At 50.4% G+C, this 27024-nt stretch overlaps 1 protein-coding gene across 2 annotated transcripts in view; it reads left to right on the top strand.

Moving 5' to 3' along the window:
• The first annotated feature begins 1401 nt into the window (after window positions 1-1401).
• The window catches only part of ADGRD1 (adhesion G protein-coupled receptor D1), a 99518-nt gene continuing 73895 nt past the window's right edge, over window positions 1402-27024 (top strand). The window contains exons 1-5 of one of the 2 annotated variants that reach the window (XM_019748811.2): window positions 1402-2036; window positions 2126-2162; window positions 10860-10943; window positions 13026-13121; window positions 14714-14836. In XM_019748811.2, the coding sequence (XP_019604370.2) occupies window positions 1971-2036; window positions 2126-2162; window positions 10860-10943; window positions 13026-13121; window positions 14714-14836 (406 nt within the window). In that variant the 5' untranslated portion in view covers window positions 1402-1970. The remainder of the gene's footprint in view (window positions 2037-2125; window positions 2163-10859; window positions 10944-13025; window positions 13122-14713; window positions 14837-27024) is intronic. The other variant, XM_019748812.2, reaches the window with a different exon arrangement.

Consider the following 27024-nt stretch of genomic DNA (forward strand, 5'->3'; position numbering starts at 1 on the left):
TGAGCCCACCGTGTGTGGAGGCCGGGCTCTGCTCAGTTGGCTTGTATGTGGTTTTCTGACTGCCATTGAACTGGGGCGTCTCCCCGCGCCCGATGGTAATTCTTGTGACTGAGAGAGGAACACGTGGGCTTTGTTCAGTCTTGGAAATGGGAGCGAGCCGTGTATTTCACAGGCCGTTTAATGCTCAAATTGAGACCTAGACTGGGAAACGCAGCCCTGCTGCCCCTCCGTGCGCAGCACTCGCTTTCTTCCCGACGAGGCGAAGGGACAGACCGAAAACTCAGGGAATGCAAAGGCAGAGGCTGTAAATTAGTTTCTCCTGGCAACAGGATAAAGGTCGGTACAAACAGCGCCTTGCATTTGGGGTTCCCGGCTTCTCAAGAGCCCCAGATGAAAGTTCACAGGGATGGTCTGGAGCCAACTGCTGGTCTCGGCTCAGCGACAGCCTGGGCCCCACGTCGGACACCACGCTTTTCCTCCCTCACAGACACAGGAAGACATTTTCTTTTCCTCTTTAGGCAGGATCCTTGGGTCAGGGCTCTATTCCCATTTAAAGTCAGGCCCAAGGCAGCATATCAGCTAACATTTAATGGGTGTTACTTTCTACTGTATAATCACCATCAGGGCTAACATTTATTGAGGGATATTTTTGCTTTGCAAAGAACAGCTAGCGTGTCCAGGGTGCCCCGTTCCCAAGCTCTGCTCCGAGACCCTTGTATGTATCGGCTCGTTTGCCATTGTAGCCTTGTCAGGAGGAAGAAGTACATTTTACAGACACATTTTCAAACAGAGAGATACAGTAACTCGCCTAAGCGCTCACAGCTAGTCAGTATTGGAGGTGGTACTGAGAGAGAGGTGTTATTTAAATCACACTGCAAATTACAGCTGCGACTATAATTGTGTGTGTGAGGGGGGCGGGGTGTACAAGTATTTGGACCGGATTGGAGAAACTTCTGGGCTTGACTAGGCGAGGTGCAGGCTGGCAGAGGGTCCAGCTGTTACCACGTTCCCGGCTGTTGTGGGGGGGTCTGGGGTCTGCTGCAATTACACGGGGCACCTTGTAAATAGTTTCACAGCTTTCATTCACCTCTGAAAGGGTTAAAGAGAAAAACGTGGGCCGGCACTGGTGTGGAGGCACATGGGTGGGGTTTATCTTCTCTCCATCCATAGATCATCTTCTTTCTTTCTCTGGCAAGCAGGACTCGGCGCTCCACACACCTCGCGGTTTGTTGTACTTGTTCGTGTTTGTGCTGACTTGCTCGGTGCCACCAGAAGGCACCCGGCGCTGAGGGTCCTGGAACTGCTCCCCGTTGCTCTGAACAGACTGGAGTTAGGACCCAGGAAGGACGTCGCAGCCCCGGGATACAGGATATAAATAGAGGACAGAAGAGAACAAAGTTTGAGGCGAGAGCCTTACATCACTGTCTCTCCACCCAGAGAGCTGCAGCACGAGAGGTGAAAGCTTGAGTCAGACCAGAAGGACTTGGCCGGCCACCAGCCCAGGAGCGGGCTGGGGCACCGGGACAAAGTTCCTTTGGAAGTCCTCTTGCTCTGCCGACTTCAAGGAGAAGGACAGGTCCAAGTCCAGCCCTGGATGGAGACAATAAAGGCTCTTGAATGAGGGGGACGCAGTGACCGCTGGCCGAGCCCCCCGCCCCCCGGCGTGCCGCTGGTGGTCTGGTATCGCTTGCCCAGGACCCAGCGTGGCGTGCTTACGCCTCCTGAGTGCCGCGGCCCGTCGGCTCGTCGCGATGTGTGCACTGATCACTGAAGACTCTCAAGCCTGGAGACGAGGAAGGAGCACGCAGTAACTCTCTGAGACGCCCGCTTTCACGCACTGGGGAGCAACAGATTTGTTTTTTTCTCTGGAACCTGGGAAAATGTCCCTTTCCCGAGGAAGTGAAAGTTAAAGGACACGTTGTCACCGACCCTCAGGACTTTCACGTGGCTCACGTTCCACCTCTGACACCATGAGGAAGGGGCTGCCGGGATGCCGCTGGCACTCCTGGATGCTGCTATTTTACTGCAATTTTCAGGTAATGTCCCCAGGCGGCCGTCACGGTGAGGGGAGGGGGCTCTGCGGGGAGGTGCCCGTGTGTCTCACCCTGTGGTGTTTTGTGTGCAGGTGCATCGAGCCCACTCCGGGTCACAGGCACATCCAGGTAAGGACCTTCCTCCTTGCTCAGTGCGCTCCCTGGTCTCCCAGCCGCAAGGGCATCTGCCGCGGCTGTCGGGTGGCCCTGCTTCGGCCTCCTGTGGCCCCGCCAGCTGCCTGCTGTACTTTGCCCACCGGGTCGCTCTGCTCATCCTCCATGTGCGACCTCAGTGTCCCCAGCTGTGGCTCGAGAGGCAGGTGTCTGTGCCCCCAGAGCCTCTCGCTGTTGGTCATTTGAAACCTTGTGACTAAGGAAATGGGACATTCTCAGGCTGAACGTTTTCTGTCTGTCTGTCTCCATCGCGTGTGTTCAGTGCAGCCACTGGAGCTGACGTAGGCTCAGTCCTTCAGCCTCAGGGCCCTGTCTCTCCCCCCGTCACCTACCTGTGCCTGGGCCATTGATTCCTGCAGCCACACTGAGATCACACGGTGTTGGGAGGAACCCTTTACCCCCGGCCGGTCCCCCTTTCTTTTGCTGTGTGAGTCCTTGGTCTAGAAGCATTATGGCCAGGCTTTTCTGGGGTGGGGTGGTGGGGGGAACAGAGGAGGCATACAGCTGCCATGGAAAGCGCCTGCCCTGTGAGCAGCCCTGCCCCCTCTGGGCACCAGTCTTTAACGACCCACCAGCACTGCCGGCCCAGGTACGAAGCAGGTCTTTGGACGCACCGGGACCTTGTGGGGTGATGTTAGACCTGGGGGAGCACTTCTGTCGCCTTTGTGTTGGGACGTGGCACAGAGCTAGGACGTTCTGACCATCCACCTGCCTCAACTTACCCGTGTCAGTGGCAGAGGTGTTGCCAGTTGTCTCTCACCCCTGTGTTCTAGTTAAATCTGTTGAAAAGGTAAGAAAGCAGTGAGTTTCCGTGTGCTCTCCTTCTCTCAGCCACAACGCTGACAGAAGAGATTTCTGTGGCTCGGGGGGAACTTACATCCAGCATCGCTCTAGACAGAGGACGTCTGTGCCATGAGACCCTCCCCTTCTCCAATCCCCTCACGGAGGGGAAAAATGACAGAGGAGGGGACAGTGCCCCACCAGGAATGTCAGGGTGGACGGGGCAGTCCCCCGAGACCCGGCCGCTGCTCAGTGTTAGCAGTGGAGCTGGGAGGGCGTTCCCAGATTGGGCCTGGGCCATGTCACATCCACATGCGTCCACACGTATCCATGTCTCGTCCACACGTGTCCACATGTGCCCATGTCTCATTCACAGGTGTCCACACCTGTCCACACGCATCCACATGGGTACACATGTGTCCATGTGTGTGCTTGACCATCAGCTTCAAGGAGCGGTTTGAATCCACTCTTTATTCCATATAGAAACTTGACTCCTCTCACGTCCTAATTTAGGGCAGAAGAAACCATTTCTGGACCAACCAGCCACCTTAGAGAAATGACAATAATTGCAGTGTTCCCAAGAGGAAGCAGTGAGCTCTGGAGCCTCGTGGAAACGCAGGCAAAGGGCCTGTTGCTTCTCAAGCTCTGTGTCGCCTTTTGAACAGGGCGCCATGTGGGCCTGACTCCTTTTCATGGAAGTTTCCACTTTCTAGCATTCGCTCTCTCTCCCTCTTGTTCTCCCGCTCGCCCCGCCGTGCTTTGAACCCCCCATTTCCTTGTCTTTTATAGAATAATTAGGCGAGTACGATGTCGAGCCGTCCAGAATCCTTAGCTGGATTCCCCTCGTGGTTCCCTTCCTTCCCCTCCTCCCTCCAGCCTTTCACTCTTGTCTCCTCTTCCTACGTCTTGGCCTCTGTTCTCCCCTTTTCCTCCCTCCATCTGTGACCGCTCAGGCCGCAGGGTCCCGCGAGGAGCCCCAGGGGAGGAAACCCTGTTCCCATCCACTCGTGGGCAGAGCAAACACACAGCAAGCTGGTCCTCATAGGAAGGTCTGGAAACAGCCTGGATGGCCGTCAGTGTGGCAAAGGGACATACACTAGCGCTTGATTCCAAGCGACAGTCAGTGGGGACCCAGAACGCCACCAGGGCAGCGCTTGGGGCGCGTGTACAAAAACTCCATGCTCTCCTCGCACGTGGAGCGGGTTACTCTCCTGCCGCGGTACCCGGTGAGCACCCCTCCCTCTCAGAGAGTGGTTTGCCCAAGGCCACAGCTGGCAAGGTATGGTGCTCACGCTTAGGAAGACACAGCTTGGAGGGCACGGGGGTGACAAACAGAAAGAGATGGTGGAAAACAGCGAGGGAGGTGAGTTGGGGTGTCAGGGGGCCTTAGCAGGGCCCCCCACACAGGCTGGGAGCCTAGTCTCCCACCGCAGCCACACCACACTTTCCTTTTCATGGTTCTGACGTGCCTCGTAAGTCTGTCCTGTTCTGGCCCCGGGCGCCGTGCCTTGTGCAGGGTCGATGCTCAGTCACGTCTGTCACCTGTTGACGTGACTGCACTGTCAACACAACATTGGCTGGCCGTCGGGGTGCTGTCAGTGACCTCAGCTCCCGTCCACACCAGCCCAGGCACCTAGACATTCGCCATGTAGACAGGTGTTTAGTTTGATAAATCACTGGAAAACAACTTCAAATAGTTTTGAGACTTTTCGTTATCTGTGTTTATCTGTGATGGTGGATGGTCCCTTGAGAGACATTAGAGCTCGCTGTGGCTCAGAGGAGTGCCAGCGGTTCCCTAGCCGGCCTCCCATTTGATCATTGATGGAAGTGAGGCTCAGAGACGGAGAACTGGGACCCCCCACCCCACCTCTGCAACCTTTCCTCTGGCCCAGTCTGCCTGATTTCTTGCTCCATTCCCCGATGCAATGCTAGGGAACCATGATGGCTGATGAGACTAAATCCATAAATGGCGCTGGCCAAGAAATTGCAGGTCATTTCTTAAAAGTTTATAAACATACCCTTTACAGATAACTTTTCTAATGAGGAAAAGGGAACTTCAAAAATAAACCCATGTCACTATCCAGAAGTTTCCTGGTCCCAGAGTATGCAGAGCAGCTGGCTCCAGTCCACTTCTCGGAGGTCGGGGCAGTTCCCTTCCCATCCCACCCCTCCCCTCCCCTCCCCTCCCCTCCCCTCCCCTCCCCTCACCTCACCTCCCCTACCCTCACCTCCCCTCACCTCCCCTCACCTCCCCTCACCTCCCCTCATCTCACCTCAGCTCACCTCACTGGCCCTATTTAAAGGTCAAGGAGGTCAAAGCAGATTATAGTAATTATAATTCCCTATATTTACTTGGTGGTTGTTTTTCTGTTCGACTCAATAGTTTGCTCCCTTTATTTTTATATTTTTAATTGAGATATAATTGACATGACATGATAGTAGTTTGGGGAGTTCAACATCATGATTCAATATTTGTAAATATTGCGAAATGATCACCAGAATAATTCTAATTAACATGCGTCACCAACATCGTGTTGCACAGTTTGTAAAGGACCGTCAGAGCCACCAGGTCAGCGTAGAAAAGTCATTCTTCCTAGTGCAAAAACAAGTGTTTGTGCTGGAATTTTATGCCCTAATGAACAAGCGGAAATTTAGCAAATAGAGATTTGGGGAGAGGGGGCATTGGAATCATATACATGGAAGGCAGAGGGGGAAGAGCCACGGCCGTGATAGAGCGACCACTGTCGTCTGGGTGGGGAAGGCTTCAGCCACGTCAAGTCCAGGGACATTGAAGATGTGTTTCCTGCCAGAATTCCAGGGGTCAGGGTTTCCCGTCGCTGGCACAAAGAATAGGTACTAGGGAGACCTGGGAGAAAAGCTGGAAAGGGAAGAGTGAAGGCTTTGTTACCTTTCTTTTTGAGTATTAATACTCCTGTCTGTCTCTCTCCAAACTGAATCAATAAAATCTTAAATATGGATGAGAAATTACTCCTGAAGAACTGATTCATAATTGTGGTGCTGGAGGCACACTCTCCCTCTCCCTCCCCTCACCCCCATTTTATTTTTTAGGGCTGGGGGATGTTTGAAGTCCCCAAATCAGCCATGTTGTCACTTATGGTCTTGTCTGAGTAGACATTTAATCTTTATAAGAGTTTATCTGGTGAAAAGTGGGGCACTTATATAATTAGGAGATGTCACGTCACCTTTTTTGGAGGGGAAAGAGCCAGTGTCTCGTTCACAAAGGAAGGAGATGTCCTTGTTCTAATGACACTCCAGTGTCTGGGTTGTTGACGGCTTAGCTTGTAAAACGGAATCTGTGTGTTGAACTCAGTTCTTTGGCATGTCTTGTTAACACCACACAGTGTTTTCATCAAGAAAACTTAACTCCTAACATTAACATTGGGGGAGATTTCAAGTGAAAAACTCAGGATTCCCGACTTCTCTTTGAAAGTGGGAGACCTGGCAGTGCTGGGCACAGCTTCCTACGGGGCCTGCAACTGGGCCGGGGCAGCAGCTGCCTGCATCAGACGGGATGCCTGTCTCCACGTGGCACAGCTGGCGCCACCCGTGCACCTCAGGGTGACACCGGGCTCTGTCCTGGCTAATCTGTGCCTGTGCCTTCCAGGCTGGTAACTGTACCGGGCAGCATCCCGGCCGCAGGCCCCAGGCATGTTTCAGCCCGCAGCCCCGACCAGTCTGTTGGACTCACTCGGTGTGGCCAGTTACAAGACCTTTGGGCACTTAGTGGGAGTTTTACCCCTGTCTGAACTGCAATGACTTGGACCAGCAGCCACTCTTCTGATCTCAACCCCCCGTCCCCACCACCCACACTGACGGACACAGGGCAGCTTGGGGATGAGTCTTTCCACGTGGACAAGACACCGCCCTTCACTCTCTCAGTCATCCTGCCCAGAAGGGACTCTGGCCGTTTGCAAATGGAGGTGACAGGCACACAGGGCTTGTTTTGTGAAGATGAGGATTCTGAAGACACAACATCTGTTCTTTGTACAACAGATGTCCTCTCCCTTTCCGATTTCTTCTCCCAGATGCATTGAATAACCAATCAACGATGGCTTCCCGCTTCCACAGGGGCAGCCTGGATTTTAGGAAAGGAAAAGCCTGGTAGAAACTAAAATGAGCATTTCTGACTCTGACGTTTCAGGCTCTCTCTGTGGCATTGCAGCCATCGCTGGGCGTGGGCTGCAGTCGGGTATCACTCTCTACCTCTCATTGGAGAGTACGGCTACTATTTAGCCCGTATTAATGGAACCAGTTCTGTTCTTGGCTTATGTTTAGGTCTCAGGCACATAACACTTTGAAAAAAATGGGACCAGCGACCTGGATGTGTGCTGGCGTTTGGTGCCCCCTGGACAAAAATTCCGATATTAGATGGGGTGCTTCCATTTTCACCCGAAAATTCAGTGTGGACATTACCCAGGGGTTATTCTAACTGTACAGCAAGTCTTAAAACACTCCTAAAATAAATATAGTCTGCGTTCAAGGAGAACACGAAGGTCACGCAGTCTCTAAGTCTTCTTACCTCTTACACCGACTTCCTCAGTCTCCTCGGCCCCGAAACACTGGTCCCATCGCCACGGCACCCACGCAGACACCTTTCCTCCCCTTCTCCTCTGCCCACCCTCCCAGCTCCCTGAGCAACTGTGGTTTACACAAAGAGCTCAGAGTACACACATTTTTTTCTCACCTTGGTTTTTTTTTTTTCTTAGCTGAGCAATAACTCAGAGAACGTTCCATACTAGGACGTGTGTATCAGCTTCGTTGTGCATCCAAGCTGCAGGCCAGTCCACTACCCTGACGCTCTGTGCCCACTGAGCCAGCCCCCGGTGAGAAGCGTTTAGCTGTCTCAGGCTTTGGGTACTATGTATATAACACCTGCAACAAATATTCCGTACGTAGGTCTTTGGTCATACTATGTGTGAGTATATCTCTAGAATGGATTCCTAGGCATGGAATTACGAGATCAAAGGGAACGCGCCCTTATAATTTGCACAAATATTATCACTTAGCTCTCCGGAAAGGCTCCCCTGATTTGAACTCCCACCCAAAACAGGAAAGGACATGCCCACTTGTATATCCAACTTTTTGTTTGGACGGTCATAGGCTCTCTCATTGTCGCTTAACACGCTTTTGAGAACAATGAGCAAGTTGGAACATCTTATCATAGTTAAAAATAATTTGTATTTCTTTTTCTTTATGCCCTTGGCTCCAATGTTCTGTTGGTTTAAATTTTCTTAATAATCGGAGTTTTATTAATATAATAAATGTAACACCTCTAAAAAGACATGAGTACATCTCCATCCGATGTGTTACATGTACATCATTCCCCAGTTCAATTTTGCTTGATTTATTTTTCTGCACAGACATTTAAAAATTATATGTAGTCAGATTTACAAACTGTTTTCCTCAGAAGCTTTTCTGTTTTATTACATTTAAATTTTGATCATTAGAAGTTGTTATGGTATAAAGAGTGAAGTAGGGATCTTATATTTTTTAGATGGCTAACTGGTTCTAATACCTTTTGTTGAGTAATATTTCTCCTCTGATTTCAACTACCGCCTTAACGTAAACTACACTTTCATATGTGCGTGGGGGTGTTTGTGGATGTTTCCCCACTGACCTGTGTATGTGTGTGTGTTGCCAAATCTCTATTTTGTGGCTTTACAGTGTGTCCTACTATCTGCGAGTCTAATCTCCCCTCAGCCACTGCTGCCCCCTCTCCAGATTTTCCTGATTTTCTTGCTTATTTATTTTTCTATATATGCTTCGCATTCAGCTTTCTCCCTTATAAAAAACTCTCAGCATTTTTACAACAAATTCCCTAATATTTATATATCAAGAGTAATTGATATTTTATGGTTTTGAGTTTTCTTTTCCAAGAATAGATCAAGTATTTCATTTACTCAGGGGTTCTTTTACGTCCCTCAATATTATTTTATTGTTTTCTTCAGGAGGATTTTGTACAGCTCTGATTCTTTTGTTCTTAAATGTCTTCTCCTCATTGGGCAAATTTATAAATGAGAACTTTTATTGTTTTTTAGCGTTTCTATTTGAATACAGGGAAACAGATGACATTTGCCTACGAAGTCTGTATAAGCCGCCTTACTAAATTCCTTCATTGTTTCTAACAGTTTTTCACTCACCAAATTCTTTTCTTATTTGTAATGGTTTTTCATTTTCATTATGAGGCACACATCATTTGAAAATAACGATCATATTATCCTCTCTTTAAAAATGTGTGTTACAATGAATAACACATAGATGATTAATTTTTAGTTTTCTATGATCTGGCAGCCATTTAGGGCAGTTGATTATTATTTAGCCATCTGGACCATTCTTTCTTTCCACTTCTGGGAACTGAGCGCAGGGAACTAACCCAAGAGAAGACTAGAGCTGGGAGAATGGCGGAATACTTGGTGGTGCCGCCCGCCAAGGGACCGTTATCCACACTCCTCAAGATGGCGAGATAGAAGTAAAGAATGAAATAACACACATGGCATTAAGCGAGAGCACACTCGAAAGGACTGCATCTGCACAAAAGTATGTCTGCTCAAAGCCCAAGGATCACGAAGGAAATTGTGAAATGAGTAATTTTTAGTGTGGAGAAAACACAGAGGTAATGAAAAGGTGAGGACCCAAGTGAGAGGGGCTCGTGTGTGAGCATCGCATCGAAAGCTAGCTGGCTGGCGATTGCTGAGGAAGCGTTTTGTTCCCTGTCCTTACAAATGGGTTAAGAACACAGTGACCTTACAGATTGCAGGTGGGGTGGGATGAGCGGGGGTTTGTACAACCTCGCACAACCTCTGGCACATGACTGGTGTTGGCTGGTCCCTCTTTTGTTTTCAACCTTATTTCCTTCCCTCGTCTGATTACATCAGGTATTTCCTTAAAACTATATATATATATATATATATATATATATATTTTTTTTTTTTTTTAATTAAATTTATTGGGTTCACAATGGTTAGTAAAGTTACACAGGTTTCAAGCGTACATTTCTATAATACATTATCTATATCTCACATTGTGTGCTCACCACCCAGAGTCAGTTCTCCTTCCATCACCACGTATTTGACCCCCTTTACCCTCATCTACCACCCCCTCCCTCTTACTCTCTGGCAACCACTATACTGTTATCTGTGTCTATGAGTTTTTGTTTCTTTATTTGTTTGTCCGTTCCTTTGTTGCTTTCAGTTTTATATCCCACATAGGAGTGAAGTCATATGGTTCTTGACTTTTTCTGTGTGACATATTTCGCTTAGCGTTATAATCTCAAGATCCTTCCATGTTGCCACAAATGGCACTATTTCATCTTTTCTTACCGCTGAATAGTATTCCATTATGTATATATACCACATCTTCTTTTTCCAATCATCTATCAAAGGACACTTTGGTTGTTTCCATGTCTTGGCCACTGTAAACAAAGCTGCAATGAACATCAGGGTACATATATCTTACAGATAAATGTTTTCAGGCTTTCTGGGTACATACCCAGGAGAGGGATTGCTGGGTATAATAATTGCTGGGTTAAATAATAACGTGATGTTCTTGTCTTTTTCCTGACGCTCCTGGGCGTGCTTCTGGTGTTACAGCATGAAGCATGATAGCTTTATTTTCTTTGGTTCAAAGGTATCTGTCTATCCCTATTTATCATGTTTTATCCTATTAAGGAAATAGTCATTGGTTTTTAATTTATTAGGACTTAAAAAAACACACAACCCAGCAGGAGACGTTGTTCGAACGCCCTTGCGGTGAGTCCCACCGTCCCCGGGACGCTTCTGCCCGCAGCCGCTGCAGGTGGGGACGGTCCTCACACCGGCTTCTTCCCCCCTAACGTGCTTCTTTTCTCCGCAGGCTTTGAGGTCTTGGCCTCTGCCTCCCACTACTGGCCCCTGGAGCATGTGGACGGGATCCATGAGCTGCAGGACACAACTGGAGGTAGATGCGGGCGGTGAGAGCGCCTGAGGCCACAGGGGTGGGTGCTTGGGGGTCCGGGCCTTGGGGGAGCCCCTGCCCCGCACGTGCTGTGAAGCCACGACCCTGGGGACAAACCAACATTTGTGCGGCTTCCTCCGATCATTGCCACTCCACGGTGTCTTACTAGAACTTCTGCATAAAGGGTTTCAGACTTTTATATGTTTGGATGGTTGAAGGACAGAACTTATGATTCAAAACATTGTTAAAAGGTATGTTTTCCCAAAAACCTTAAAACAGAAGCTGCTCTCTTATGCTTTAAGCTGCAGGTGTTAGGTCAACCTATGTACGGGTCCCAATGTATGTTTTCTGGAGAGAAACTGGCATAACCTCCTACCCAAACACGGGCCCATCTGAACCCAATGCCGAAGGTTGTGCCAATGAAGACCAACTCGCATGTCCGTGGGTCAGGGTCTCACTCAGCAAAGCCACCCCCACTTCCTGCCCTGCTTCTCCCCACATCATGGCGACCCCCTTTGGAAAGATCAACACCTAAGACACTTCCAGGGGTCCCCAATCCCATGGGCAGTAAAGTCTGTACCTAATCCGACTCAGACGTTTGCTGGGAGGGGAAACGCCATCTGTCCCTGAGCACTTTTCTCCATTCCAATAAGAACTTTTTAAAAAGTGTCTGTTTTGAGTGATTTGCGATGCTTTCACAGTTTTATTTTTGTTTCCTTTATTGTTCTTAGTTATGTCAAATGGTAGATGTGTACAGCAAGGCTTTACTTGCAAGCATCCTGCCATGTGTACGCCAATTGTGTCTACATGGGAGTGGATTTTTTTTTATTTTTTAAATCCCGCAGGTTGCTGATTACTATGCTTTCCAAACCAGCGTGTTGGCATTTTCCTTATACCTGCGACTTCATGTGCTGCCATAAATTGCCACCTAAAGTTCTAAAATGGTCCGTGCTCCTGGTTTTCCTAGGGCGGAGGCAGCAGTGGCGGCCACGGCGGGAAAACCATCCTGTGGCTCAGTATCTTCTCCCAGAGCAGACCTGTACTTTGTCCCCTGGAGAGTTTATTACATGACTAGCTTGGGTTAACAGAAACGGTTTCCCCTTGTTATAATCTAGTTTTCTTTTCTCAGGGCCTTTATTTTAAAGCCTTTGAAAGGAGATTGTTCCACCAAGTGGAAATGTATTGTCAAAACAGTTCATTGTTTAGGACACAGAAACTAAAATTGTCGGAGTTATTTCACACAAGAGCTCAAATAATGATCCGTGTATTTCTCTCCCCACCCTGCTCCCCAGTCGCTGTTGTGATTAAATCAGTAACTATTGGTGTCTGGAAAACCTTTACCTATGAAAAATTCTTTGTATAAGGTGATGTAATTACTCAGACACAATTACACCGTGGTTAAATTGTGTTCACCAAATGCATTCATTTTCCGTGAAAGTCTAAATATATTGACGTTTGCCCCAAAACACTCTCATTATGGAGGTTTTACAGCCGTTTTCTATTGCATCCATTCTTTAAGGTAGAGTGCTGTCCTGGTATATTTCAATTTGATTACAGACTTCTGAAGGAAAAAGAACAGAATCTGTGAGCCCATGTTGCTGCCGGGGGCAGTTGAATGGCTTTGGAAAGCATTTCGTGGACGTGCTTTGTCATTTGTTGCTGGATTCTCTGTCGTTTTGTCCAGTTGTCATCACATCATGTAGCTGTTTTCATGCTGTGTTTCTGTTCCATCAGTTCCTGTGACATCACCACCTTTAATCCATTTGTTAAGGCTCTCGTACAGCCAAGTTCAATTTCATATCTCTCAACTAAATGTCCGGGTGGGGATTGGAGCTAGCAAATGGGAACCAAAGGCTGTGGCCAGCTTCAGCGGCCGTCATGCTCTAGCGTGGGACCCGGCGGGGCCCCTGGGGTCAGCGTAGTGTTGGCTGAGTAGGTAAGAGGTGGGAGGAAGGTGTGGCCAGCAGAGAAACGGGGAGATGAGAGGAACGCTTCCCAACACGTTCGCGTTCCGTTGAGAGATATGTTGGCTGCATTTTTCTGTGTGTCACTCATTTGTTGTGCTTTTTTTGTTGTTTCTCCCAGCATCACGAACCCACAATCTCACTGTGCTCCCCTTCCGTAATGCTACCTTTGTGTCCACCAATGACTCTGCCTACTCAAATCTCTCTGCGACCGTAGGTGAGCACGCGTCCACGTCTGTCCTGCCTCCTGTCCGGTGTGGGCCTACACTGAGCGTGAAGGCCCATCGATTTGGTTCTGTATGAGTTCACTCTGTCTGGCCAGCAAACACGCAAATACCCACAGAAAGAGCAGAGACCCAGAGTACTGAGAATAACCACTTCCACTTAGGTTGAGGGGAAGTGTCACAGGTCGATGCATTAGAAGGTTTTGATAAGCTTTCAAATGACCAGGCTCTTCCCAACCAGCTGCTTGTTTTCAGAACAAACCAGACATATGGTGAGAGGTTTTCTAAAAATAGAAATTGTTTGGAATTTTTAAATGGATTATATTCTTTGGGGGAGGAAAAACATGCCCTCTTAATGGAAAGTTAAAGTTGATTTTAAAATACCTCATAAAAAATTTGATCTCTTGCAAACATTAACATCAGCATTTCTTCTGGAGCTAGAATTTTTTTTTAATCATTAGAAGCTGTTTCATAAAACACACACCCACAAGAGTCATGGTTGAATTATTATCTTATTTAATAACCTCCAGAGCCAATATGCTTCGTGTTTTTCCTGCACCACTCGAAGCAAAAGGGAGAGAGCTGTGGTGGCTCCGTCTGACCAGCGTCGAAAGTCGGCCCAGATCACCGCAGTGTCTCCCTTTGATCTGTTTTCAACAAATACAACGAATTGCTCTTTCAGCTGTGAGGCGTCTGGCTTCCAGAATTAATTTTGCCAGTCAAACGGCCTGTTTCAGGGGTTTACAAAGCCGAATTCAGCGATGCAGCTGCTAGCTGTCCGGTCAGGCAGGAGCCCACATGGCAGAGGGGGTATCTGAGCGACTTTGACCCTGGTAACCATAAATGCCCAACCGCCCTTGTTTTCACAGTCCTCGCTTATCGATTCTGTAAACCATTTACAACACACTCACAACATCAGATACGTTCACTATGGCAAAGGGACAAAACAAAGTGATGACAGAGCAGTGTGCCCTGCTAGGATTCATGGCCCCTGGGTCTTGCAGGTGGCTCTTCTAGGACAATTCAAACTGTGACTCACGGTTTTCCTCTGAGAGTCTGAAAATGGATTCCTTTAACGTCGTGGGTTCCCGTGCGCAGGGCTAAGGGCTTTCAATGAGAACTTAAAAAGAGAGAGAGAGAGCGCAGGTGTAGTTTTAGGTTCAAACTTGTATCTAAGAGTTTCGCTTGGGAAGTTTAGCGTGAAGGTGGGAGTGGGAAGGACTCAGTGAGCCTGCAAATGGAATTCAAGTTTAGGACTTTCTGTGTTATGTAAAGATTATAATTATGTCGCTCCTGGTGGCGCAACTGTTGGCGAATACAATAATTGTAACATCATTTTAGTGTGGTACGGGCTCCGCATTAATATAATATTAGGATAGAGCACAGGTATTAAGGGACATAAATTTATTTAATACTCGATTGCTAATAACTAAACATGAAATGAGGTGAGTATCAATATCAGAGCTGTGTGAGTCCAGCTATAAACAGTGCGGTGCCTTTGTCATATGTTGTGCGTCTTGCATGTCTGTAGACGTCCAATCACATAAGGTCATTAACACACGACACGGGCATTCTTCTCACTTAGATATTGTCGAAGGAAAGGTCAACAAAGGCATTTACCTCAAGGAGGAGAAAGGCGTCACGCTCCTGTACCACGGAAGGTACAAGACCTCCTGCATCAGTAACCCGGCCCAGTGCGGTCCCGAGGGTGAGTAGCAGCCATTCGGCAGTTTTTCTGGGTCTCATTGTCGGGTAGCGTGTGCTCCCCTGGGCAGTGGCAGACGTGACTGTGGCCTTCTGGTCAGTTGCCAAATTCGGGAAAATCATCACATATGGGTTGGAGGCCAGGGACAATGGGATGCAGGCACCCAGGATTCTCACAAGAGACCCGTCCTGGAGACTGAAACATCATCTTACAGAAATGTGAGATCAAAGTATTTAATCTCGTAAAGGGGGGGAAAAAAAACCTTCCATAAAAAGCAGACACAGTGATGTCACACGGGGATTTGGAGAGGCCCACGGCGTTTGTGGGAAGTGGACCGGTCGCATGGCTCACAGTCTCTCTGGCCCCAGGATGGTGACAGTGGGTCTGGCCAGAGTATGCCTTGCAAGACACACATTTGTGTTGCATCCACGGAGACTGGGGGCAGTGGAGAGAGCTCGTGGTTGCAGGCCTGGGCTTAAAATAATGCCACAGGCAAAACACATGTATGCAAAAGAGAAATGAGGAATCAATTCTCTGTTACTTTCCTGTGCACAATAACTTGCTCTTTACTATCTGAGCTTCAGACAATGGACGTCTGGGCCACATTTCAAAGCTTTCTGGGCAATTGTCCCTTGCCATCCACATCAGCTTCCAGCTTTCAAGTTCCATTATCCTCAGCAAAAGGAAAATTTTTACTTCTAGGGGAAAAAAAGAGTTTAATGCAGTCTTGTCTGAAAGCTCTCAGGCTCCTTGGGCACCCAATGGCCTTATCGACACAGCGTTCTGATGAATTCATGTACACACGCCGGGGACAAAGGGATGGCATTCCAACAAAAATAAACAACAGCTTAATAAGGCAAAAGCACGCAGGAGGATACACTTTGGACTTTGCAGAACCCAGAGTTTGAGAAATGGTTCTGAGGTCCAAAACTACGGCTGGGTTTACAGAGCTGTCGTGTGAGCTGCTCGTGACCTCAGACAGCTCTGTACACACATGAGGCTGTTTCTTTCCTCTAAGCTACAAACATCCCCGGGCTCGGCTGCAGCAACTCTGGGAGGACAGCTGTGTCTGTCCCCACCGGGGGGCTGCAAAGTGTCTGCTAGTTTGTGTCAGGTCTCCCGGATCAGCTTCTCTCCTGGGAGGGAAGGTGTCTGAACAGCCCCCACTGCTGATAGAATTTGTTTCCTGGAATGCAATTGGTGCAGGTCCCAAGAATCCCAGTGTAGGGACCTTCCAGGAATAGCAGCCCTCGAGGGGGGACTGGAGGGGAGAACATGGCGATTGGGGATCAGAGCTCCTGGGAAGTTTTACCTGAACTCCGAGGCCGCAGTTCTCAGGCCTCGGAGCTGATTCTGGCCCCGGGTTATGTTTGGCTTCACGGGCCTGGAGTTAAGATTTATTAATTAGCTGCCAACATTGAACAATAGGAAAAGATCACGTAAAAATATGGTTTCTCCTGAGCTCTTCCCCCTCCTCCGACTCCGGTGGCACTGAGCAGTGACGGCCCCTTTCTAATGGACCCGCTCTGTGTCAGGGTCGCAGCCCCTTCAGGCTGCACCCTTTTCATCCTCGTGCATGTTGAACACAGCGTGTGAAGAGCTTGGGCTCCCAGGCCGGGCTCCCGGGCCCCGATTCCGGTTCCAATTCTTTCTGCGGTGACGTTCGGCCACCTCTTAACCTCTGAGTCCAGGCTCCTCATCTGTCAAATGGGTCGCTTGTAGTGCCTGACTCATGCGTTGCTGTGAAGACTACAAGCTGACATCTGCCTGGCACGTTGGCCCAGTTTTATGAGGACGTTCGTCCAAATGACACCCCAGTTTCCCCCTGACAGGGGCTAACACGTTTGGCCTCACCCTAATGATGACCCACAGTCGTTTATACCTGCCTACCAGTCTTCTGATCCTAGAACGTGGGTTCACTCATTTCATCCTTAAAAAGAGAGGACACAGGCTCGGGCCCTGGACAGGGCTGTGAACTTTGCCTCCACGTCCCACTCAGTTAATGACTTCTGTGCTGTGTTAACTGGAGCTTTGGAAGACATTTTTCATTTGGGCACATTCTTTAAAGTTTGGCCAGACATAAAATGAAGCCAGGAAACCTTAAATCAGCCTTGGCTCCCTGAGCCCAGGCTGGCCTGAGGCTCAACGCACTTGTAGAGGGAGGCTGGACATTTCTCAGTCTGTCCTCTTGGTCTAGATCGCAGCCTCAGGGCCTCTGGGCCTTCTAATGTCACAAGGACCCCCACATGCAGGTCTCACCCAGGTCTGTTCCCTGTACCCTCTGCTCCGGGGGTTTTCTGGGGGCCCAAATGAGCTTGTATTTCTGGATTCAAGAAGAGCGAGACTGAGCAGGGAAGGTCGCCTGGCGTTTCCAGGTGAAGGTCTCTCGATTGCATGAGAGGTGACTATGCGATGATCTCAGACGGGGTGAAGGGCAACTTAAAAATGAGTGGTTTTGTGTTCATTTCAACACAAATAGCTCATCAGAAATGTGCTTTCGTGGGCATTGTTTAGGCTGAGACTTCCGTAGGTAGGAAGCTTCAAAACGGTGACGTGACGTCTCATAATAGTACGGGTGGTATTCAGACACCAGATCGCCTTCTCAGGTACACAGCTCTGTTTTCCTGCCACTTTTTTGTTTGTTTGTTTGTTTTGTTTGGTGGCCATGGTGGGCACCAACTTACTGTGCATTATTTTTATAACAGAAATGAACATTTCAATAACGAGAGAAACACTCCCCACTCCTAGTCCAAAGGGTCAACTGTTTCCATACTTCTTATTTCTAAATTATCTTGTGGTCTCCATCCATATTCTTGGGCTGATTTTTGTTTTGTTTTTTAAGAATGTTTTAGGAGACAGACTTGAAGTCTGACCTTTTCAAATTGGAGTAAAACGTCCTTTTGAGGGAGCGATGTCGCTGCCCCATTTGAGTTCTCAGACAGAAAATGGAAGCTGTGCTCACTGCCAGGCCGCCCATGCCGGGTTCTTCCATCGGCGCTGGCTTTTCCTAGGGCTCATGACCACCTGCTTTTCCACCTCCCTTTGTCTCTGTGAGCCATCGTGGGTCTTGCTGTTTGGCAGATGGAGCCTTCTGGGAGCTTTTCATGGGCCCTGCTGCAAACGTAGGGAGAGAAAAAGGCCATTTGATGCTTGGCCATTCTTGAGAGTTAGCCTGAGGGAACAGAGTCCATATTTCTCAAATCCCAAGGGGTCTGTCCTGCAACCCCTAGGACCAGCGAGCACACAGAGTAGGAAGGACCCTTTCTGCAATGTTCTAGAACCTCGTTTCGCTTACCTGCAGACCCTGAGGGCTCAGCTCAGTGCTCCTTTGGCAGGTGGAGTTCCAGAGCAGGTGGGTTTCTCTGTTGGTGCTCGCAACCCCTGCACGTTCCATCTCTCCAGCTGCATAGTCTGACGGCCGCTGACGGCCTGTACCCCTTGGCCTCTGCCTCAGAGGGCAGGACTGCGTTTGTCTTGGCCATCGCTGTATTTTCAGGGATGAAAATCAACATCGTCGATGCTTCATTCATATTTCTTGAACAGCTACGTCTCCTCTGTCTTTCCAAGGCTTAAATCTCTTGGAATGCTGTTTGACGAGCTGTCATTTGGAAAGTGCCCATGCGTGGCCGCTCTCCCTTCCATCTTTGCACCCCTGACTTTAGAAGGTCGTTTCTGATACTGGACTAAACTCCATCCTGAGTCACTTCCACCCACTGCTGCTGACTCAGCTCCAAGCCGCTGGCTCCTCCGGAAACAGCATCTTCCTGTTTTGCCCTCAGCACTCCCATCCCTGCCCTGTAAACGCCGTCGTCTTTTCCTCGTGTGCATTAGTGCTTCCTCTACTTATAAACACCCAGAAGGCTGCCAAGGCTCTGCAGCAGCAGCTGGAGAATCTCAACGCTCATGCTCCCTTCTTCTCAGCTTTGATACGAGCGACTCTTCCCTTAGCATCAGGTTACTAAATTTAAACATCTGTCAACAAAATGCTAAAATATTTGCAGGATAGAGTTTCTGGATAGAAACTCTGGTGGATGCAGGCAGGGTCTGGATCCAATGGCTGCCTTCCTCAGATGACCTGTGGGGTACGTGGACGCTGGAAAGCCTGGTGGAGCACATGGCCTCAGGGAGAAGTAGTCATTCAGTACCTTCCCTGGGCAGATGGGGAAACTGAGGCCAAGGGAGCTCAGACACGCCCAGAGCTACGCAGTGATTTACAGCAGCGTGTCCCAAAGCGTTGTTTACAGAGCACGGCAGCAGTCAGTGATGGAGAGCGTAAAAAATGGAAGGTCTTAGGCTCCAACCCAGGACTCAGTGGAGCAAAGTCTGTGGATGAGGCCTGGGCACCTGTATTTTAGTCAGACCCCCAGTCACCCTCATGGGCCATGTCTCAGAACCAGCCAAGGCCGACTCGGTCCCACACCTTATGTTGGTCCTCCCCGGTTTCAGTTTTCAGTTAGCTCTCCGGATCGTTTCCCGCAGGATGACTGGGTCTAAATATCCTCACTCAGAAACAGGTCCTCTTGCAGTGCTCTAAATGTCCTTTTCAAAGATTAATGCCCAACTCCCACAAAAGAGAACAGTTCACTTAAACACCTGTCCTTCGGACTTCTCTTTAAAAATCAGAAAATCCGCTGTCTTCGTGCCCACCGGGCAGCCGCTGGTTGGAGTCGGTGGCTGTCCCCTCTGCACAGGTCCGCAGCCTCTGGTTTCCTCAGCCACCAGCACTCACGATGGCTTCCCGGCCGAGACTGAGGGCAGTGCCACTCGCCACACTGTTGCTCTCTGAAAGGAGGCACGAGGACAGAAACGGGGACGCTGAAGGAGAGTCCCACAGCACCAGGCGTTTCATGGAGGGGCCAGAGAGAGCCTTTGGGGGGGGGGAATGAGTGTGTGGCCCACAAAGGGCGGCGCATGTTGGGAGAATGCAGCCCAGGCTGCCTCCGTGAAACAACGCAAGCGTCTCACACACTAGATGGGCTTCTGAGTTCACGGTCCCTCGTCTACACGAGAGTCCGAAGCACTGCCAATCCGTGTCTGCTGCCTCTCAGTGCATCTCACCTACGCATGTTCTGCTCCGGCCACTTCAAACGCAGGGTGGCTGGACACGGAAGTCATCACGTCTCCCGCCGCCTGTCTGTCCCCGATCCTCTGTCACTGTGAACTCCAGCTCTTTTCTCTCCAAATGTTGCCCTTTGCTGCATCATTTCTCCCACCTTACTTGGCTCTTCCTCGTCTTCTCATCATGGAGCTGGAAAAACAACCTACCGGTGAGGTATGGAAGTTCACGTCCCCATGGCTTCCCTTTGTCAAGTCAAAATCAGGTCTCGTTAGGGAAGAACTCACTTGGGACCGTGGACTCGATGCTCTGATTTTTCCCCTTGCAACAGTCAGGTCTCTCGTAGTCACAGCCGGCCCCGTGTCGCCTGACTGTGTGCCGCAGCCAGCCCCGTGTCGCCTGACTGTGTGCCGCAGCCGGCCCCGTGTCGCCTGACTGTGTGTCGCAGCCGGCCCCGTGTTGCCTGACTGTGTGCCGCAGCCGGCCCCGTGTCGCCTGACTGTGTGCCGCAGCCGGCCCCGTGTCGCCTGACTGTGCGCCGCAGCCGGCCCCGTGCCGCCTGACTGTGCGCCGCAGCCGGCCCCGTGTCTCCTGACTGTGTGTCACAGCCGGCCCCGTGTTGCCTGACTGTGTGTCACAGCCGGCCCCGTGTTGCCTGACTGTGTGCTCCGCGGTCGTTCTGTGTTTTGTAGGATGAGTGGCAAGTCTTAGGAACCATCCTCCTTGTGTTTTTCGGCAGCTGGGTCTCCTCGGTGTTGAGAATGGCTGATCATGGATGACTCGAAAACTGTCCCCAAGGCGCGTGTACAGCCAGACGTAGCCTCACAGTCCCAACGTGGACAGAAAAGGGACATGTCAGACCCTGAACTCAACTTACCCAACCGACCACTGAGGTAGCGAGGCAGGATGGTGTTATGCCAAAGAATGAGTAAGTCCGAGGGTGGGTTATTTAGTGAGTGTAGGTTAAGGATGCGTGATCTAAAAGTCCAACAATGGTAGAATGTTTTTTAGCACAAGTTTTTAGCACAAGATTCTTAAGTTTAACTCACTTTTAAACCACTTCTACAATTTTTTGCCATAGACCCAGACCACCTGAATTCTTATAACACTTCGTATTTTTCTTTAAATTTTACCCAGTTAATTGAAAAGGAAACTTTATATAATTGCCATAAATTGAAAGCCAGTAGAGATCCCGAAAGGAAAAGATACCTGTGTTATTGAATTCTGCTCGGGTATCACTGTCCACTGAAGGCTCTGCATTGAGATGTGGTATTTCTGTGTTAAAATGGGGGTAGGCTAGCGTTACTCACATACACTCGGACTCTGTCCTTGTCACGGTCAGAAGAACTGACAGACAGAGGGAAGGGAACAAGCTGACACTGTGGGTCGTGTCATATGAAGACGTGTCTGTATGCTGAAACTCTCCTGGACAAAGTGCCCAAGGTCCTGGGGTGTGGAATGACCAACTCTTACAAATATGTGGGTGGAGCCTGTCATACAAGCAGCACTGGGCTAAAATGTGGGGGTAGAAACTGCCTTTTTGTGTCCGACAAACTCAGAGTTGGGACGTACGTAAGGCAGCCATCGCTTTTCTCCGGTTAGTCAGGGACCAGGTCCCCACGTCCCCCTGCTCCCAACCTGTGCTCCCGTGGACATGCTTGCCAAGTGGCTGCTTCCCAGTGGAGAGCCCGGCGTGCCAGCTTCTCTCCTGCACAGGCCACACTGCCTGGGAAACCGGCTCAGGGTGCTGGGGTTGGAGATTCCCTTGATGTCTGTATTCATGTTATAACCCAGGAAGCCAAGGCCGCGATGCTGAAAGCCTCTCAACCCACTTCCCTGCCTGCGAGGCACTGAGAAGCTGCAGGCGGAACCAGCCCCATCAGAGTAAAGGCCTTTGCGACCGAGCAGTCTCTTCTGTTCTTCTAGGACCTTATTCTGAGATAACTGTCAATGACATGCAGTTGTAAAAATAATACAAAATGTTCCCATGTCCCCTCGACCCATCTTGCAGATGTGAGAAAGTTTAGGAACCTGAGGTGGGCCCACATGGCGTCATCCCAGGGGTCCTTCTAAGGGGGAGCAGAGTCAGATCGGGAGGCGGCTCTGAACACAGAGAGAGGCCATGGGCCAAGAAAGCAGGTGCCTCTGGAGGCTGGAAGAGGGAAGGAACAAACTCTTGCCCTGCAGGCCGGCTCCTGACGCTAGACCAGTGAGCCCTCTCGGCGCAGAGTGTGCGAGAACGTGTGTGCATGTGTGTACACATGTGTGTACATGTGTGTGCATGTGTGTGTGGCGATGTGTTCCAGCGGCCACAGGACACTCACAGATGCACGAGCTCAGAGGTGCCTGTGAGCTGAAGTGCAGTCAGCAGGCTGGCTCCCTCCTGCCCACATTTCCTCAATCACCTAGTTCTCTGCTTCTGCTGCCCCTTCCTCACCACACTCTGCATGAAACCACATCAGCTTGGTTCCTTCAACAGTGACAGTCCCCTTGTCTGAGTGACATCGGCCCCTCACTCAGGTCTCGGCCCCAGCGTGAGTTGCTCAGGAAGCCTTCGTCCGCTGTCAGGTTAGAGAGCGTCCTGTTACGTGCCTACGGCCTGTGTGTCTGCTTCTTACTGCTCGTCACAGTCGTCACTGCAGGGAGCCCTGTGTGACTTTAGTGTCTGTCTCAAGCCCTGGCCTGCAGCCCAGGGACCTTGTGGGTCTGTTCCCCTTTCTGTCTCCAGACCCCCACGTATTAGCCACTAAATAAATATTTGTTGAACAAATGAGTGAATGAATGAGTGCGTGAGAGTTGTATGGTCTGACTGTTGGTGTCCCCCCCAGATTCATATGTTGAAACCTCACCCCCAGTGTGACAGTATCTGGAGGAGGGGCTTTGGCAGGTGGGGAGGCTGAGGTGAGGCCCTCACTGTGGGATTCACGCTGAATCAGGAGTGGACGAGATCAGGGTCACAAGGAAGGTCGTGTGAGGACAGAGCCAGGAAGACGCCTCCCCAGGAACCCGCCCAGGCCGGCACCCTGGCACAGGCGTCCAGCTGCCAGACCCGCGAGAGCCAGTGTGTGCTGTGTGAGCCCCCAGTCTGTGTACTCGGTCACAGCGGCCCGAGCTGACAGACGGTGGGATGCGAGGCCAGACCTTATCCCAGAAGTGAAATTGATGGCATTGGTTCTTGAGGCCCTGAGTTTCCCATTCCAGAACATTCCTGAGCCTGCTCTTCTGGTGCTAAGGAATTCTCCTGGAAACTTGCTTTCAGGCAGCTGTCAGAGTCCACAAGGCATGGATCAGCTCCTGTCCTCTGATGTCACTATGTTGTAGGTAGACGTACGTCTCACACAGGCCTGGGGCTGCCCCGGCGGAACCATGGACATTTGTGAGCAGGAGAGGGTGGAGGTCTCCTTGATCTCCTTCCTCCCCCTGCAGTTTCCTCTCCAATGTTCTCCCCTGAGCCCTCCCAGCAAAGCAGGTGTCAGGAAGGAAGGAGGGAGCCACGTGCCCCACCCTGTGGTGGCCTGTCGGGGACAGGGGGGTCAGGAAGGGCATGTGTCCTCTGGGGGCTGCCAGGCATGATCTGGGCAGGTACCAGCGGCTCAACCTGACTAGGCTGAAGCCACAGGGGGTGATTGGCTCAGGGAGCTGAACGGCTTTATGCAGGTTGTTTTCCGGTTACGTATTGCTGTGCCGCAAGCACCCCCAAACTCAGTACGTCACAGTTGGGTGTCCTCCGCGGTTCTGTGGGGCAGCAGGCGTGTCACACAGCTGCTGTCAGGCGGCCAGGCTGGGCCGACTTGGTGCCCGACGTGGATCTCCTCGCTCCCTCCCCGGCACCACCGAGCTCATCTGCGCGGTTTCTCTCTCCAGCCCCAGAGCCTGCACTTCCGTGTGGTTGGAGGCCCGAGAGGCAGAGAGCAGAGGCTGTTGCACGGAACTTGGCCTGTGTCGCTTCTGCTGGCACCTCCTGGTCAAGTCAGGCAGAGGCAGGTGGAGACACTGGCTCTGAGTCTGGCTGGAAAGTGGCACAGTTGTGGCACGAGGGCAGATAGGATGGGAGACAGTGTGTTTGCCTTTGAAAAATACCGCGGACACAAGCTGGGTGCAGGTGCCCAAAATGCCGTCAGAAACCTGTATCTCTCCATCACTCTGGCTCTGTCCTCAGGCTTTGCAGGTGGGAAACAGTGTTTGCCAGAAGCACCAGGCGACCAGCCCCGGGCCTGCCCGAGTTAGCCCCGGGGGTGTGGTCGGTCCCACCCACACAGGAGGAAACGGGAGTGGGAAGCATAGCCGTCCCAAGGGACATAGCAGTGCTGCACCCAGGTGAGGGAGGGCGGCTGCCCGGCCAGGACAACCCCTGCAGGGCCTGCCCCCCGAGCCCGCTGCCGCTTGGGTCCACTTACGATCACAAACGCGGTGCTGAGTCTGTGGACCTGGGGAGAGCTGCTCCTGTCCCCGGAAAGATTCCCTCCCCAGCCTTGCCAGCCACCCCTGTCCCTCCCACCAGAGACACAGCGAGGACAGACCTGCAGCCAGACTTCCTCGCTGGCCCAGGTCTACAGGGTGCATTTTCCCCCTGGAATTGCTGGGAATCTCTTTTGTCTGGTTCAGCGAGTGAGCCCTCTCCCTCCACCTCCCCCAAAACCCTGTCAGCTAGGAAAGGTTACACAAATGTGAGCACAGTGAGCACAAATGCAAGCTCCAGAGCCAGGCTGCGTGGCTCACATCTGACTCTCACCAGCTGTGTGGCCTTGGACAAGTCACTTTCCCTCTCTGTGCTTCCATTTTCTCCCCTGTAAAGTAAGGACCATACTAACACCTACTTCATGGGGCTATTGGGAGGATTCATTCTTAGAACAGTCAAACTTGTTTACGGCAAGGTCCCATTAAATGCCACTGATCACACTTTTTAAAAATAAAGTGTTCTTTAGATTGTTGGGAAATTCATTTCTTGTCTGTTAAATGTAGTACAAATACCCCGCTTCCTCCCCCGGGTTGTCATCTGTCTTTTGACTTTGCTCTGGTAAATTTTTTGCCTTGCAGAATTTTGTCGTATTTATGCACTCAAATCTATCCGTCTTTTCTTGTGACATCTGGATATTCTTTCTTTTTGTTTTTTTCTTTTAATTTTTTGTCTTGTTGAGAAAGGCCTAGAATTAGGATCACAAGGAGAAAATGTATTGAGTCGATTTGTTGACCAGTTGCCCTGGTGACTTTCGCCTTCAGGTTTTTTCCTTTTCGTATTAATGATCCCAGTACCTGATACAAACTCCCTGCACATGCTGATATGGGAGGCTCCTCGTGAATCTGCTCAGACTCCAAAGACGTAAATTCACGTTTCAATATAAGCTACTCCCCAGATGGAAGCGATTATTTTGCAGGTGGAATTACCAAAAAATGAACAGCTTGGCTCCAGCACGTTGTTTGCCTTCATTCTCCCCTCTCCTAACACTAAGTTCAATGTTTTATTTTTATTTTTCTTCCTGGACAGAAAGACATTTGGCCAAGACAAGATTGAATGAAAGGAATTTTTAAACGCAGCAAAGTGTTTGGAAAAAATTGACTTCCACGAATCCTACTGGGAATTCATTTCATAACCGAAATTTCACAATGTGCTGTGTTCATTTCCCTGTGAAATTGGTTTTTTTTCTGGGGAGAGGCCCGGCAGGAGGCTCAGAGTGTATTCGGGACTCAGCTCAGCACAGGAGACGCCCACAGACGTGGTCGGGGGGACCCCGCCGTGCAGTCCCCACCAGCCAGCTGTGCAGGGAGCCAGGTCGGGAGATGGCACGGCCCGGGGACAGCACAGCTGCCCTCTGAGTGCCCTTTCAAAGTCCCATCCTGCTCTGGTGACCCACGTTACCGGGTACTTCTGAGAACCTCTCGCTTTCCTCAGTGGCCCCGAGAACATTCGCCTTGCGACCTGGAGTTCTGCTCTGAGCCTCTCCAAGCTCAAGCAAAGTACAGGCCCCTTCCTTTTTGTTTTGAGGTTCCTCTTATAATGAAAAAGAGTGGAGAAATTCCAAACCAGGGTTATAAAATTATGTATGTTGTATAGGCTTATATTAATTATAGTAGGGCTTTGAACCCACGAAACTACAATGCAATGTAATTATCACAATTATATTGTCACAAGACGCTGAACAACTTGTAACAAATATGTTGATTCATAAAGCATGACAAAATGGTTGGTAACGGGGCCCAACTTTATAATTAATGACAAATGGCTTCCTTTAGTTCAGTGACTCTCTGAGACTTTGTCCATAATCTCATTAGAAGATAATGTCCAAAGTCGAAATGTGGTGCCATTTGTGTAAATCAGGCCCTGGGCAAATGGCCCCCACCTCTCTCTGTCCACCCCATCCTGGGCCTGTGTTGACCAGCTCTGGGCACCGTCCACTCCCCAGCATCACCAAAGCGCTGTGCCCAAGGGCAGGGGGCCGGGGCTGGGGGGGAGGCAGCTGGATTTATTTCCAGTTTTCACACAGTGAGTGCAGGCAAGTTGCTAGCTAAGCACGCACACATGCGTGCACACACACACACACACACACACACACACACACACACACACACACTTTACTCACATGCAAAGAAAGGGTAAATGTCACCGGAGTCAGAGAAGCAGAATAGACCCACTCAGAGCTCCAAAGGGCCTGGCCATTGCCTACCCTCCCCAGGAGCCCAGCCCCAGGCCGCAAGGTAACCTTGGGCCAGGGTCTTCACACTCCCCCGGCCCCATGTGCTTCCAGAGATGGAGACACATGGGTCACCGGCAGCTGTTTAGTCGCAGTGGATGGAGCACGACCTTGGTCCCGGAGGGGCTGGCTCAGGGCTCAGGGATTGGCAGGCAGGTGTCTTGAAAGGAGCTTTACCTGCCAGGCCTCTGTGTGCCCCACGCTGTGGCTCTGCTGGAAGTGAGCCATCACAGCTGCCAAGCCCTTCAGCATGGGCGGCCCTTTGCCTGGACGCTCCCTGCTGGGGTAGCCCCCAAAGGCGCCTGGTCTGAGAGCGCAGAAAGCTCTGGCTTCCAGTCCTGTCTGGAAGATAAAAAGCGGAGGGAAACCTTAAGACCCAGGGGGTTACCAGCAGCACAGTGTTGTTTAAATAGTTTGTGCCCATTTAGGATGCAATGCTGTGCAGA

The sequence above is a fragment of the Rhinolophus sinicus genome, linkage group LG16, assembly GCF_036562045.2.
Source record: "Rhinolophus sinicus isolate RSC01 linkage group LG16, ASM3656204v1, whole genome shotgun sequence".
Classification (NCBI taxonomy): Eukaryota; Metazoa; Chordata; class Mammalia; order Chiroptera; family Rhinolophidae; genus Rhinolophus; species Rhinolophus sinicus.